Raw genomic sequence first — 17,144 nt, forward strand, 5'->3', positions numbered from 1 at the left:
CTCCATCCAACCATATGAAACTGCAGTTGTGATCCCTAGTCCTGAAAATCATCAATACTTGTGATTTTTCATAGGTTACCAGTCTGCTTTCAAGCAAAGCCCATCATGTTAAGCAATTCTAGAAGAGTGGCTGATTATGTGCTAGAAAGCAATCACCAAAAATATCAAAGGCCTCTAACTAGGGTAAACAGGTGATTCCAGTATTCAAGGAAAAAGCTAATTATACTTGGCATGGGTTGCATTCCTTTTCAGCTGCTCTCAGTCACCCTATATACAACTTCGTAAACAAAGATACTCATTAACTTCTGGACAACAACGTGCTTAAGAATGTACCGCTGTGTGTGGTATAAGCTAGTGTACCTTTCAGCAGACTGCCACTGAATTCTTCATAATGGGATTTAGCAGTACACTAAGATGATATCCAAGAACTGTATGTAACTGTAATGCCTCTTTTCTTAATAATGGCCCTCAAACAGCCCTTGAAAATCAGTGCAACAAAACTTGGCCATCTGTTCACAAAACTTTCAAAATTGAAAAATAATAATCTACCATATAATAAGATATTTTAATATAAAAAAAGATTATTTGAACAGTCTAATTCAAGTTTCAACTGTTTTCAAGTCTTTAAGTCACATAACTGAAAATTCCCATTTCTATCTTGAGAAAAAATATTTCCCAGCAGAGGAATCTACGAGCGTCTATGATGGATGGTTTTAATTTTACATCCTAGGAGTTTTAATGCTGATGAGATTAGTGAGCAGTACCAGCTGGTCTGCAAGCTGAAAAGACAAATAAAAGATAGTGAAGGGGTAGGGATAGAATCTCCCCTTGTTCTTTGGAAGCAGCCTTTTATATCAGAGTAGGAATTCCCAGGTTACAAGAATAGATTCTAAACAAAGCAACTAAGAATCATATGAAACAAGTCAATGGACTGACTGTAATCTGGCAGGGTCTCTGCCTAATCACATTGTTATTACTAGGTTAAAAAGCAAAGGGCTTGCACCTGACAAAAAGGGATGACAAAAAGCCAACTGGATCCAACACAAAACAAACTTGTCAAAACCTTCTCTTCACCACCAGTAACATGTCATTACCAAAATAATCACATTGATGGTAAATAATTTCTTGTATCTGCAACTGGAACTCAGCAAATTCTAACCTGGGCCCAAGTACTACATTACCCATCTCTGAAAGTGACATTCTATCTGGCGCCATCCAGACAAGAAAGCAAAAGACTCTTGCAATGGAAGTGGGGTTTTTTTTGTTTTTTTTTTTTTTTTTGAGACAAGGTCTTGTTGTGCTGCCTAGGCTGGAGGGCAGTGGTGCAATCATGGCTCACTGCAGCCTCAACCTCCCACTTCAGCCTCCCAAGTAGCTGGGACTACAGGTGCATGCTACCACACCCAACTAACTCTTGTATTTTTTGTAGAGATGGGGGTCTCGATATGTTGCACAGGCTGGTCTCAAACTCCTCGGCTCAAGTGATCCTTCCACCTCAGTCTCCCCTAAATTGTTAGGTTTACAGGCATAAGCCACCACACCAAGCCTAGAATGGAATTCTTAAAACTTAACTGTATACAGACTTTAACAACTCAAAGAAAAAAATCTGAAAAACTGAAATTGGCCATGAAAGCTTTATATAACTTAACGCATTGTTTTTCTAGTTCCTCTAAGCCATAAGGGATTATAAGATGAGGAAAACAAATACAGATTTTTTAATTCTATTTTTTAAAAATTGTTTCAGGCCTGGTATGGTGGCTCAGGCCTGTTATCCCAGCACTTTGGGAGGCCGAGGCAGGCAGGTCACTTCAGGTCAGGAGTTCAAGACCAGCCTGGCCAACATGACGAAACCCCATCTCTACTAAAAATACAAAAATTAGCCGGGCATGGTGGCATGCACCTGTAATTCCAGCAACTTGGGAGGCTGAGGCACAAGAATTGCTTGAACCCAGAAGGCAGAGGTTGCACTGAACAGAGATTGCACCATTGCATTCCAGCCTGGGTGACAGAGCGAGACTCCATCTCCAAAAAAAAAAAAAAAATTGTTTCAGCAACCTGTAATGTTTTGAGTTTTGAAAAAATGCTATGACTAAAAACTCAGAACAGATAAATGTTTAGTTTTCTCTTTTACTTTCAGGCCTCAAACATCACTGTTCAATAGCTTTTTTTTTTTTTTTTTTAAACAAACCCAATGATCAGGTATGTACCCACACAGCTTGTCCATGTAACTACCTTCATGTCGTAGCCATATGTCTCTCGAATGTCTTCATCAGAGTCTGTTTCTTCGTCATCATAGTCCATTGTTTGTCGAGGAGAAGATGACACACTGCTCACCACCCGGTTAAAAGCAGACTGCTGGAAACTAGGTAAGTGTCCCTAAACAACAAATAATTCCAAGATGAACAGCAAGACATGCTAAACAGACAGGGTAATTAACGTGTGCTTAAGATCACCAAAATTTAATGAATAAGCAAAGTGGCTAACAGAGTTAGAGTTCTTCAACAGTTAGTAGAAATCAAATTATTTGATTATGATGCCAAAGTCCACCTGAATGATATTCCCAGGAATATTTCACTAAGTACGTATCCAAAAAAAGTGCTATAGTGTATGTTGAAGGAGAATGCAATGGATAATTGCTGACAAGTTACTGTTATTTTCCTCATCAATTGGTAAGACAGACTCAATTTACTATTTATACACTGACATATCCCATGAAATAGAAAAAGAATGTAAATCCTAAACTTGCCTGTAAGTCTGGATTGGCAGCTGCTTTTTGTAGTTCTGCACTGATGATCTTTTCAGTTTTTTCTCGAGCTGCCTGTTCCACCATACGCTGGCTCAACACAGATAGTTTGGCCAGGGCAGAGGATAGTTCATCTGTGGCTAGAGCCTGCCGTGCTCTATCTTGCCAACTCATAGCACGTTCTGTCAAACACTGTAGGGCCTCTCCTTCAGGCAACCGTACAGGCAACTTCTGAAGGGATACCAGGAGTGACAGAATAGTCTCTAGCCTGGGCCTTCGAGACCGCATACAAAGAGGGCAAAGGAATTTTACTTCTTTAGCTTGCCAGCTGGATCCTTTTTTTTGGGAACTTGATTTAGGAAGAGGAACACAGCTGTTATGGAACCAGTCTTTGCAGAGCTCACACTGTAGCATAAACCCACTGGCTGTCTTGCGGCAAATGCAAAATTTTACTTCTTCTATGCGGTCCACCATTGTCATCTTGGCTAGGTTGGCTGCTCTGAGAGAATGCATGGCTTCAATCTCTTTTTGCTCCCGTTCTTTGAAAACTGCCACCTGTACAAGACAAACATTTAATTGAAAAGAGCCACTGCAATATACCCCCAAAATACCAAATCCTCAAGGCTGTGGGATCTTTCTCCCAAGTTATCAGTTATAAACAGTTTCCTAAAATGTGGGGCCCCTGGCAGTTTCCATGCAAACATTCCTCATGTGTGAAATGGGCAAAGTGCTATCATATTTGATCACGTACATCAGTACAGTACTTTGGCCTCTTCTGTAGGGTGCAGTACAAAGATGGCATGCCTTGAAATCAAGCAACCTAGGTACAAAGGCTGGCTCTTGTACTTTTAGACTGTTAATACGGGGCACAAGTTTCAGAACGTCCGTTTTCTGAAAAATGAGAATACTACCAACCATATTTTGCTGTTTTACGGATTAAATAAGATAACATATGAAAGTGCCTAACCTGGTACCTTGCACAAGGTAAACACTCTTAAAGTATTAGTTTCCTATCGCCTCATAATTCATTCCCTGGGGCAAGTCCTACACAAATTTATTTATTTCTCTCTGGAAGGCCTCTTCATGTTTAAGTAGAATAACAAAACTTGACGATCAGTTGTAACAACAGAGTTTTATGAAACTCATTTTAACAAAGTAAATAAAGGCAAACAAATTTAATTATCAATACTGTCAGTGCATTTTCTTGTTAAACTACTGGCAGCTTTGAAACAATTTTGAAATAATTTCCAGTCCTACTTGTCTAGCAAGATTGACTTGTTAGGCAGGCTCTCTAATCAGAGAATATTTTCACTGGCTTCAAAACAGAATCATTTGTAGGCAGAAAGAGCCATATCACATGCAATTCCCTACTTTTATTGTCCAGATTCGTATTTATTTTCCATTTCCTCAGGCTCCTAGTAATCTTGACACATTCCTCCTAGCCTCCAAAAAGCATAATTCTCATCAACTACAAATATTTTAACACTCATTAAGAGACGGAAATCTGTAGCCTGGTATAATTCCTTTGAAAAACGCAATAGTAATAAGAGTCATAAAATGCTTATATTAAATTCTAACCCAGTAATTACATTCCTAAGAGTCAAGTCTAGGAAATTTAAAAGAAGGAAAACGTTATACAAAGAAGTTCATTTTATTACTTACAATAAGAAACTTAGTAACGGGCAAAATGCTCAAAATTAGAAAACTACAGCAGGTCCTCAAATAACATCTTTAGGTTCAGTGTGGTTTCATTGTAACGCTGATGAGAAAAAAATCGATTCCTGGCCAATGCCATGTCACTCACTAATTTACCAAAAACTGGATAATTATCTCGTTTTTATTACTCTTTCTTAAATGTATGTTTAGCTCGAATTTTCTCAGTGTTTAATATCAGAAGTGTTTGGGGTCTTTATTTTAAAAGTCTGATGATGTTTTTGTGACCAGAAATATGCTGCAGGAACTTAACTCTTGTTTTTATCAGTCTGTAGTAAAAGTGGGTTCATTGTACATTGCTTCGCTTAAAGTTGCAGTGCAAGAAGCTATTGATAAAATTAAGTGAGGACTTACTGTACTCAGCAAACTATGGACAACTTGATGGAACAGTAGACAACTATTAAAACAACAATAAAGAACAGAGGTATGGAAAAGACAATTTTGGGAAAAGAGCAGAATACTAAACTTTTTGTATGTCTTGATTATAAATATTTATTTTTAATGTGAAATATGTATAATCATAAAGCCAAAGTATATGAAAATAAAAAGTTAAAAACATAAAAACTGTGAGTCTGCTAATATCTTTACAGAGTTTTGTATTCACCAAGCAAACTCAAGATGCAGGTAGCTTCTTACCACCACAGCTGTATCTCTCGTTTCCTCCAATCCTTCCTCCAGATCACTCAGAGGCTCCAGGTCCAGATCCTTTTCTTTTTCTTTTTCTATTAGTTCTTTTACTTTTTTCCTCCTATTTTTGCCACTCCCATATACACCAATGTCAGTCCGGGGGCTCAGCACCTACAAAAATAAAGCCACCATTATAAACTCTGGTTTTTAAAAAAATCTTAAAAGTGAAAATAATAAAGGAACCATTTGTTGACCGTTCAGCCACGTCCCAGGCACTTTCTTAAGGACTTTATACACATGATCTAATTCATTCCTCACAACAACCCTATGTAGTAGGTATTAGTATCTACATTTTATAAACAAGAGAAACTGAGGCTCAGGAAGGAAATAACTTGCCCAAGGACACAGGGTTAGCAATTAAGGAGTCCACTCTCAAACCTGAAAGGATCTTATTCCAAAGCCTTTGCTCTTAACTACTATGTTCAACTGCTCAAGATGAAAGGGACGATGAGTATACAAATTTGTGCTTCGGAGAAATAAGATCTTTCAATGATAGGCTGGACGTGGTGGCTCACACCTGTAACCCCAGCACTTTGGGAGACTGAGGCAGGCGGATCACTTGAGCTCAAAGGAGTTCAAGACCAGCCCAGGCAACATGACGAAACCCCATCTCCACCAAAAATACAAAAAATTAGCCAGGCATGGTGTAGCATGCCTGTAGTCCCAGACACTTGGGAGGATGAGGTGAAAGGATCACTTGAGCCCAGGAGGCAACAGCTGCAGTGGGCCGAGACTGCACCACTGCACTCCAGTCTGGGCGACAGGGCAAGACCCTGTCTCAAAAAAACAAAACAAAATGATTTCAATGACTAGGGTCCAATAACAAGCCAAGGCCGACTGCTTTTTCTAGGGACAGCACAAGATTAACTGGAAATCAATCTGCCCAAGGTTCCAGATTTCAAGTCAACATCTGATATTACCTAATAAGAATCACTTGTATAATGGTAATCAGATAAACTGAAAATAACCCTCACCAATACTATTACTACTTAAATTATCAGCTGCTTATGAGACTGTTGAAGTTCAAGTACCTGTAACAATGTATGGCTAGAATTCTTCTTAAGAAAGGTCCGCCCAGTCCGTTCTCTCCATGCCCGTGCTGCTGCTACCTGTGATTCCACTTGCGGCAGTGCTTCAAGGCGCACAGGGATAGGGCGTCCTTTCGCAGACAAGCTCTCAAGCTGCTCCAAATAAGCGTAATTGCTGCCACTCTGAAAAACCAAAGTAGATTCACAATTTGAGTTCTCTTATGGGGTTTGGCAATATATTGTTGAAAGACCTTACAAAGTTTAGTGTTCTTTTATTAAATATTATTCTTTGAATGTAATTCCATCTCTTGAATTAACATAACTTCCAATGTCCTATTTTTTAAAGTTTGTGTAAATTATTTTTTTAATGAACATGTCATCAATGATTTTATTTATTAATTAATGAGAGTACCAGTAGATATAACAGCCAGTTCAAAGGACAATCTAAAGCACAGACATATATAAACACAGTTAGCAGGCCAGGCGTGGTGGCTCACACCTGTAATCTCAGCACTTTGGGAGGCTGAGGCAGGCAGATCACCTGAGGTCAGAAGCTCGAGACCAGCCTGGCCAACATGGTGAAACCCCACCTGGTAGAGAGACAGCCCTTTGAAATTACAAAGGAAACATATGATAGTTACCTATACTTAATGACTTAGTCCTTCAATTCTAAATAAAACAGCCAATTAAAGATTCTCAGACATTCAAAGACAACAACTACTGCCTGAGCCAGGTCAAAGACGCATCAAACATAGAAGCTGTCCGGAAAAAAATAGAAATAATTCAAAAAAACAGAAAAGAAACAGTGGCAGCTAAGCAGGTCCCAGAAAAACTCAACAGAAAAGAAAGTGAAAGAGAAGACACCCAGGCCAGGCGCGGTGGCTCACGCCTGTAATCCCAGCAATTTGGAAGGCCAAGGCAAGCGGATCACCTGAGGTGAGGAGTTCAAGACCAGCCTGGCCAACATGGTGAAACCCCGGCTCTACTAAAAATGCAAAAATTAGCTAGGCGTGCTGGCATGCGCCTGTAGTCCCTGCTACTTGGGAAGCTGAGGCAGGAGAATTGCTTGAACCCAGGAGGCAGAGGTTGCAGTGAGCCAAGATCACACCACTGCACTCCAGCCAGGGCGACAGATCGAGACTCTGTCTCAAAAAAAAAAAAAAAAAACTTGACACCCAGATTATGTTCCTTTTGGGGGCAGCAGTATAGCGGAAGTTGGTTTTCTTTTTGAGTACAGTTCTATAATTAAGAGTATTTATATACTTAACACTGTAAGTGCTGCTTAACAGTTTTTATGATTCAAGTACACTTTATCTCTATCTAGCACTTACTTCATTCTGTTTTAAATTACAGATGTGTAAAATACGTCTCTCCAACTAGAAAATATGTATTTGGAAGACTCTACTTTTATACCCTATTTTATACCATAAGTCCTATTTTTATACCCTTCCCTTACATGCCTGCTCCCAAACACCTAGAACAGTAGCAAGAGTACTGTGGTGCTCAGTAAAGGTTAACTTCATTTTCTTTTTCTGCCTCTAATTTTAAAAGTAATTTATGCACATGGAAAAAAATTTGTAGAATACAGTAGATAACAAATTCCCTACTGCTAAAGAGTTAAATAACTAATTCCATCATCTTTCATAGCAAGGAGTCAATAAAAACAAGTAATATTTCAGTAAGTAATAATTATTCTAAATTATAAAATCAGACGAAAGAGTAAGTGAACTTTACTAGAATTATTTTATAGATGCTCCTCAACTTACGACAGGGTTATGTCCCCATCGTAAGTTGAAAATATCGTAATTTGAAAATGCATTTAATAAAATTAACATACGAAACACAGCTTCGCCTAGCCTACCTTAAAGGTGCTCAGAACACTTACATCGGCATGACTGACTGGGAGCTGTGGCTCAATGCTGCTGCCCGGCATTGTGAGAGAACGTCTTACCACATATTGCTAGCCTGGCACAAGTTCAAAATTCAAAATTCGAAACACAGTTTCTACTCAATGCATATCACTTTCGCACCATCATAAAGTCAAAAAATCACAAATCGATCTAAGTTAGGGATCGTTTGTATTATGATTATTCTATTCTAAAGAATTAATAGTTTAAAAGATTAATCCATGAAACAGGCATTACTTGATAGGTGGGATAATCCAAAAGCCTTCTTACCTGAATAGCTTCCACTTTAGCGGTCCATTCTCGAGCCTTTTGTAAGGCTTCTTTCAAGGACAACACATTGGGTAGAAAGGCTGGAATGTTCTTGGCTTCATTCACAATGCTTTCTAAACTTGCCACACTGTGCCTCGGTCTAAAAGAACAAAACAGAGTAGGATGCGTGAGAAATCAACATTTAAGTAACATTTCAGAATGTTTAGAGAACTTTCATTTACATGATTTCACTGAATTCTTACCACAATCCTATAAGGGAGGCAAAGCAGCTAGTATCTTTCTTTTCCATCTTACAGATAAGAAAACTTTATAGATAAGAAAATGTATAAACATAAGTTTATAATAAAATAAAATATAAATTTTTATGGATAAGAAAACTTTAACTCAAAGAAAAGTTATTTTCCCCAGTCATTTCGTGTAATAAAGGACACATGTGAAATACTGATTCAGAATGAGGGTCAGATCCACGATCCTTTCACTATTCTAGACTGCCTCTACTCTATTTCTCTACAGTACCTGAAATTGTCAGAGATGCACATTTGATAGCAATATAGAAAACAACAGACCAGAAATCCATTAATGTTGACAATGTACATTTAAACTACATTCATTAACATTAGTTACACAAAGATGAATAAAGCATAGACCTTATCCTCAACGAATCAGAATACAAGATATGAATTATGCTTCTACTGGGAACTAAAACCAAATTACTATAAACTCACTGTTATGGGAGGCAGTGATTAATTCTGCCCAGGAGAGTTGAGAAAGGCTTTGAAGCAGGCCTTAAATTAGTATGATTCTGTCCAAACAAAAAGTTAAAGAAGTTAAAGAAACCAGGAATATAATGAAGAAAGGCATGGAGAAACACTTAAAAAGCATTCACGGTTCAGTCTGCGATTAGGGCGTGATGCTGGAGGCAGGGGATGGGCAGGAAGAAGAGATTAGGAAGAAAGACGCAGAGTCCTGAGACCCACGGACTTCATCACGTAAAGCAATGGGAAGCTACTGAGGCGGAAATCGTTCATCATCCACGAATCCTACTATGTGTTACACACTGTTCTAGATCCTGGAAATTGCTCATGAGCAAGAATGACAGTCCTTGCCTCATGAAACCTTTATTTATTTTTTGAGTCTCGCTGTCACCCAGGCTGAAGTGCAGTGGCACAATCTCAGCTCACTGCAACCTCTGCCTCCTAGGTTCAAACGATTCTCATGCCTCAGCCTCCCGAGTAGCTGGGACTACAGGCATGCGCCACCTTGCCCAGCTAATTTTTTGTATTTTTAGTAGAGACGGGGTTTCACTGTGTTAGCCAGGATGGTCTCCATCTCCTGACCTCGTGATTCTCCTGCCTCAGCCTCCCAAAGTGCTGGGATCACAGGCGTGGAGCCACTGTGCCCAGCCTCATGAAACTTTTTAATCTTATGAAGATTATTCATAAGGAGTTTATGATGCTCTGTGGTAAGTGTAATGATAAATGAAAGTAAAAGTGCTATTGGAATACATAGTAGGAGAACCTAATTGACTTGGCAGGGAAAGAAGACTTCCCAAATGTGATGTCTAAGCTTTCTCATCCTTTCTGAACAAGACTTAATCAGGAAAGCTGGGGCCAGGGGCAGGGTAGGGTTGGTAAAGGTACACCACAGGAGATGGGCTGAAAATAAGAGTGCTCCACTGGAGAATAAAATAAACATGCACAAAGACGCAGAGAAAGAACACAGATGTCTGAGGAACTGAGAGGAAAAATCACAATGTTTGGAACACAGAATACAAGAGGAAGAATGGCAAGAGATAAGACTAGATATATAATTAAGCAAGAGGCTAGATGACAGATGGCCTTATAAATCAGGTTAGGGAATTTGGACTTCATCCTGAGGGCAAGAGAAAACTAGAGAAGGATTTAAGTAAGGGAGTGAAAGTTACACCTGTATTTTAACAAAGTACTAGTGGCAGTATAGAGATTGAATTAGAGAGGGGTAAGATCAGACAGAATCTGCTGTTGTGATCTAGGCAAGCTACGACAGCAGCCTGAGTGGAATGAGAGAAAAAGAAGGAATAATCCTACAAGCAGTCCAAGTGAAAAGATTCTTTTCAAAACAGCAGAGAGAATGATATATCCAAAGTACTAAGACAAAATAATTGTCAACCGGTAATTTTACACCTATCGCAAAAAAGTCCTTCAAGAATGAGGGTAAAAGGCTGGGCACAGTGGCTCATGCCTGTAATCCCAGCACTTTGGGAGGCGGAGGCGGGCAGACTGCTTGAGGTCAGGAGCTCAAGACAAGCCTGGCCAACATGGCAAAACCCCATCTCTACAAAAAATAAAAAAATTAGCTGGGCATGGTGGCATGCACCTATAATCCCAGCTACTTGGGAGGCTGAGGCACGAGAACTGCTTGAGCCTTCAGCAGTGGAGGTTGCCATGAGCCAAAATGGCACCATTGCACACCCCCGCCTAGGCAACAAAGCAAATCTCCATCTCAAAAAAAGGCAGGGTGGGGTGAAAAAGAATGAGTATAACATAAATCCATGTGCAGACTTAAAAAAAAAAATGAAAGAAAGTAAGAAGCATTGGGGAAATATAATCAACATGACTGAGTTTGAGGATAAAGAAGAAGGAAAGAGTCAAAGCTAACTACCAAAGTACCTGCTTGTTCAAATGAGTGAAAGATGGTATAATTTAAAGAATAAAGAAACAAAGGAGGAGGATATGGGAAGACATTAATGAGTCCAACTTTGGATACAGGCAATTTCAGGTATCTGTGGGACATCCCCTGGAATTATCTAACAGGCGGATGATATTTATGAAAGAAATCTATATTATGAATGAAGATTTAGGAGTTCCTCAGTATAAAGAAGGCAAACAAAGCCAAGAAATTAAATGAAATTTCCAGAGAAACTGTACAGAGTGAGAAATGAAAGACATCTATGCCAGAATCTCGAGGAAAACCATTATTTTAGAGGTAGAGAGAAGGCCAAAGGCAAAGAAAGAATCTCAAGAAAATAATGCTAAGTAGTTAATAACCAATACTAAGAGATCAAGAAGATTAAGGATGTGTTTCAGAAAGATAATTCTGACAGAAGTTAGAAAAGAGTCTAACGCCCACTATTTCCACCAACCACATAATCCTCTGTTTCTTTACCAGTTTTGCTTTTTTCATGACACTAATTATTTGAAATTCATTCATTTATCTATCTCTCTCTCTACTAGAACGGTAGCTTCATGAAAGCAGAGATCTTTGTGTGTCTCGTTCACTATTGTCTACATAGCATTTAGAAATAGCACCTGGCATGTAGCAGGTTCTCCATCAATACTTGCCAAACTCAAATATCAAGGTAAAATATAAGAGGACTACAACCAGGTCAGTGACAATGAATTTGAAAGAGAGATATGAAAGACATGTTGGAGACAGAGTCTCAGAAACTGGTGACTGATTAAATATCGGAGACCGGGAAAACAAACTTTTTAACTATTATTACCAACGAAATTTCATTTGGTAGCCTACTACCAGTTGCATCACGTATATCAAAACCATAGTTTTACATTCCAAAGTTATTTAGCTTTGTCCACTTAATACGTTCCCACCTCCTGGAACTGTCATTAATCTGAAGACACTGAGTAATATGAATAGCTCAAATAGGAAAAGCTACGAATAAATTTTAGTATGTATTCTGCATGGCATCTGGATAGCAAAATATCCAGTGTACATAGAGGCTTCTCAGAGCTTTGCTGATTAAATCACCTAAATATTTTCTTATCAAAATGCATCCAAAGTAAGTGGCTGGCAAAGTAGTTAAGTACACAGAGATATTGAAATGAAGTGGAAGATGCTTTAAATTTCAGTTGTGTCGCTCAGTAACTACGTGATCTCTCCATGCACCCCGGTTTCCTCATCCTCACAATAGAAATTATATAAATATTAATCTTAGCTGCTAGAGAAATGCTTTCACAAAGAACACCACCTTTAATTATCAGCCAAATTTGCTGATATACAGTCAGATATAAACACTTTATTTAAATCTCATTAAGTCCAATGGGGTGCTGATGCTAATACAGCCACTCAACATTCTCCTCCTGCCTGATTCTCATCTCCCAATACTTTTCGACATAAATCCTCCACTCCAGGGAAACCTACTTATTTTCTGTCACCTGAACACACCCTAAATATTCCTTAAACTCAGTTTCTGACATTTCTCTTACCTCCCTTCCACTTCAATCCTACTCATTCCTCAAGGCTCTACCTAAGTTCTTATTTTTCTCTGAAGCTTCTCTACTGACCACCCAAGCTCACCATGATCTTCCCCCTCTGAATCCCTGTAACATTTTTCCTCACCTTTCGGTTAACATTAATAAGGTACTACAATGAGCTTTATACTTCTTCCTTCCTAACTATAATGTCACTAAGCATAGGCTCTAAACAAAATACTACTTTGTATAACATGAAGTACCTAACAAAGTACTCTGCACAATAGTTTGCACATATTTGAAACTGTCTACATGTAGCCCCATTTGATAACTTAGCGATTGGCCAGGGAAGGCACAAAACATTTAATTAAATATTTAATGTCATCACAATAAACCAGTTGTTGGAGCCAGACACAGGAGAACCCACTCTCTAGCAATGCTACCCCATTCGTGGGTCCAGACACAATGAGGTGCTCTGAGGGTTGAAGGCATGGCCTGTGGGCATTCCTGCCCAGCAAGAAACTCTCCAGCTTGTCTGTACCCATTGCCACTGACCTGCACCTCTCCAGGAGCTGCCTGCCAAAGCAGGGAGAGAGGAAATCTCCCCGTTTCCTTCAGGCCCTGGATCATCAGGAAATGCCTTTCCCACCTACACAACTTAACTAATGCTACTTATACATTAAAATCCTAAACGCAAAAAAAAAAAAAAAAAAGCCATTTAATGAAACAAGCTTTTAAGTTCCTTCTTCCCACTCTACCTTCTGACTTAGTTGTTAAAGATGCAACAGTCACCAAAATGTGTTCACCTTGCCTGTAGGCAGACCTTAGCCTTTTCTTCCCATCGTTCAGAGACTGTAAGAAGCTCCTGTAGTTCAGCCATTGCTTTCTCCACAGCATGGTGGGGTGCCAACCCTACCCCAGAGTCTATCAGTTTCTTCATGACATCCAAAGTGACTTGTTGCGGATCTGATAAAGTCAGTCTTACTTCGTCCAACCACCGAGCCTGTTGTAGCTCTTGCTTCAGTCGTGGTAATTCAGGGAGTTCCACATAGAGACTAGAGCCCATATCTATCAACATCTGGAGTTTGGAAGAATCTGGGGTTTCATCCATCATGGCCTCCTGAGCACGTTCATGAAACTCTTCCACATCATCTAGCAGATTCTGAAAAGGTCAAAAGAAATAAAAATCAGAAAAACAAATTTAAAAGATACAGAAGAGTATGAAATAGATATAGTCAAGGCAAACTATCAATTCTAGACTCTTATAATCTCACATCATAACACCAAATATTCAGATATGACAGTTAATAAATATGCTTTTGTGTAATTACTTCTAGCTATTCTCCTACTTTTAAAATACAGTTGATTCATTCAATAAATATTTAATGACTGCTGACTTAGATGCAGGCACTTTTCTAGGCACACAGTATTAAAGAAGACATAAAATAGTCCTTGTCTTCAGAGAACATACATTCTAATGCAGGTGACCAGACAGTGAACATAGAAATAAAATGTTTCAGTTAGTGTCAAGTGCTCTGAAAATAAAATAGGGCAGCACAACAGAGAATGACCAGAGTGGGGAAGGGCAATAATATTACTTAGTAATGTCATGGTAGTCACAGAAGACAAACCGAAACTACATTGAGGGTTGGGGAGGAACTACAAGAGGATCTGAAGGAAGAACGGTTTGGGCAGGGCAAATAATAATTGCAAACGCTTTTAAAGAAGAATGAGCTTGGTGTGTTGCTACAAGTGGATGATGATGGAGAAATGTTGTTAAAAAATAAGCAGAGGTCAGACTACACAGTATCTTCTAGGTTACAATGAGTTTGAATTTCATTCAAATGGCTTTGGGGAACCACTGGAGAATTTTTACCATAGGGAAGTGATGTGACTTGATTTAAAGTTTAGATTATCATTCTGGCTACCAAACAAAAAATAAAATGTCAGACGAGCAGAAGAAGGGAAAGCAGCTGAAAGGCTGTTGGAGTAATCCAAGGGGCACATTCCAGTGGTGTAGAGCATAGTTTAGGCAACGGAGAGGACAATAAATGGTTTGCTTTGGGATATATTTTGGAGGTAATAGCAGCCAGCACTTGTTTAAATATTGAACACGGGGTATAAGGGAAATAAAGAAATCAAGGAGTTTGATTCACTTAGTTCGTTAAAAGGCGTGGTGGCTCATGTCTGTAATCCCAGCACTTTGGGAGGCCAAAGCAAGTAGATCGCTTGAGCTCAGGAGTTTTGAGACCAGCCTGGGCAAAATGGCGAAAACTCTTCTCTACAAAACATACAAAAATTAGCCAGGCGTGGTGGTGTGCACCTGTAGTCCCAACAACTTGGGAGGCTGAGGTGGGAGGATTGCTTGAGTCTGGGAAGCAGAAGTTACAGTGAGCCAAGACCACACCACTGTACTGAAGCCTGGATGACAGAGCCAGACCCTGTCTCAAAAAAAAAGAAAAGGAAAAAAAGCCTTTAAGATGCCTTTTAGTCCACCAAATGGAAATCCAGAGTATGCAGCTGGACATACAAGTCTGTAGGGAAAAAAGGCATCCAGGGCTGGAGATGTGGGATTGAATCAACAGGATATAGTGATATTTAATGTCACTGGGCAAGTAAGGTATCAGAAGTGGGGGCACCTGAAGAAAGGGCCGAGACTCCTAATATACTCCAACACTTAGAAGTCAAGTCAAAGAGAAAACAAGCAGCAAGGAAGACGTAAGAGAAGAACTGCTAATGAGCTAAGAAAAAACCCAGAAAGTGTGGTGTCACAGAGGCTTAAAGAACAGCATTCAAGAAAGAGTAGTCAACTATCAAAATGCTCTTATGAAATGGAGTAAGACAAGAACATAACTGACCCTAGATTTCACAAGTTGATAACCTTGATAAAAACTATTTTAGGCCGGGTGTGGTGGCTCATGCCTGTAATCCCAGCACTTTGGGAGGCCAAGGCGGGTGGACCACTTGAGGTCAGGAGTTTGAAACCAGCCTGCCAACATGACGAAAACCCATCTCTACTAAAACTATAAAAATTAGCTGGGCATAGTGGCCCGTTCCTCTAATCCCAGCTACTCGGGAGGCTGAGGCAGGAGAATTGCTTGAACCCAGGAGGCAGAGGTTGCAGTAAGCCGAGATCTCACCACTGCACTCCAGCCTGGGCGACAGAGCAAGACTCCCATCTCAAAAACAAAAACAAAAATAAAAAACACTATTTTAGACACCCTACCCACCCCTCAAACACAAAAACACCCTAAACTATCAAAAGATCATTAATCATGGAGATTAATATATTTGATATATACTTTTAAGATTTTACATATTCATTAAGCCATCATTAAGCTTTTTAAAAGCTCACGTATTAACACTGACACATGCAGATTATTTTAATTAACGTCTTGCATTTCAATTACATCTATGTTAAATGGGGGTTCTGAACTAAAATTAATATAGAAAAAAATAATTTCATACCAGCCTTAGTTACAGAATTTTAAACAGGGAATAATGGCTAAGAACAAAATCAAAAAACTGCCTACTAAAGAACCTCAAATAGCAGCATATATGTGAGAGAAAACAAAAAAATCAGAGCAAAAAACTAGTTTAGATATACCATTCCGTGAAACCCAGAACAGTGGACCATGTCACAAAGGACATTACCCAAAAAAAGGATGTAATACTCCACCTTCACTTGCCGAGCTTGGCTGATGACACACGGAAGACTAAAAAGTTGTTGGACAAAGGCCTTCAATTCTTCCACTGTCAGTTTGGTCCGAGTCCTCCCACTATCTGGGCTCTGTCTGATGTGAAATAATATTGAGATACAAGTAAGAAAAATTCAGTCACTCTGGTATCAAAAGGGCTCCTAGTCTCTTCAGAATTCAAACCTAAGCAATCCTAGAATCCCAGTGTTTGAGGGATTACACCGCAATGGTGGCCACTTTAAAACAGTTAAGTTATTCAGTTAATGACTCAAAGATTCAACTCTCCAAGTAACAGTTCCTTCGATCTACAAGTATTAAACATTTCAAACATTACATAAATTCCTCATAGTTGGAATATTAAATTCATTGATAAAACTTAATCCTGTATCTCAAGAAGGTTAAAATGTGAAAGTGCCTTTAACCTGCCTTAGGTGACAATGAACCCTCTGAAAGTGCTTCAAAATTCTGTGTGTACATGATTTTTCTAAGAGGGTCCCTAAACTTTTACTAGTTTCTCCAAGTGGGGTCACTGACCCAATGACAAGTTAAGAGCCGCTGATCAATGTCTCTAAGAAAAGTTATCTAACAAAATGGTAAATAAAAAATTTACAAAGTAATTTAAAAACCCAATGTGAACTGCTAGAGAAAAGCCATTCAGACAAAAGAAATGTGTTGGAATTACTACAACACATTTAAATACCACAGAAAATTTAATACTTATGAATTACATTATATCAAGGGTGCATAATTCTATGCTCCTTAACAACCTCCTCTGCATCCATCAAGGTTACCCTTTGCTGCCACCTGCCTTCAGCCTATAGTTTCTATTTATTCATTTACAAATATTTATTGCACAACTATGGGCCAGGCATTGTTCTAAGCACAAGAAATATGGCAATGAAAAAAAAAAT

The 17,144-nt window shown here is 39.1% G+C and overlaps 1 protein-coding gene across 2 annotated transcripts in view; it reads right to left on the reverse strand.

The window, feature by feature from the left end:
- The window catches only part of KDM5A (lysine demethylase 5A), a 112,517-nt gene that overhangs the window by 22,500 nt on the left and 72,873 nt on the right, over positions 1-17,144 (reverse strand). For both annotated transcript variants that reach the window (XM_024256425.3, XM_063711986.1), the window contains exons 18-24: positions 16,215-16,329; positions 13,342-13,697; positions 8,349-8,487; positions 6,175-6,354; positions 5,093-5,254; positions 2,747-3,298; positions 2,233-2,376 (exon numbers count right to left, since the gene is read on the reverse strand). In XM_024256425.3, coding sequence (XP_024112193.1) covers positions 2,233-2,376; positions 2,747-3,298; positions 5,093-5,254; positions 6,175-6,354; positions 8,349-8,487; positions 13,342-13,697; positions 16,215-16,329 — 1,648 coding nt within the window. The remainder of the gene's footprint in view (positions 1-2,232; positions 2,377-2,746; positions 3,299-5,092; positions 5,255-6,174; positions 6,355-8,348; positions 8,488-13,341; positions 13,698-16,214; positions 16,330-17,144) is intronic.

The sequence above is a fragment of the Pongo abelii genome, chromosome 10 (genome assembly GCF_028885655.2).
Source record: "Pongo abelii isolate AG06213 chromosome 10, NHGRI_mPonAbe1-v2.0_pri, whole genome shotgun sequence".
In the NCBI taxonomy this organism is placed as follows: domain Eukaryota; kingdom Metazoa; phylum Chordata; class Mammalia; order Primates; family Hominidae; genus Pongo; species Pongo abelii.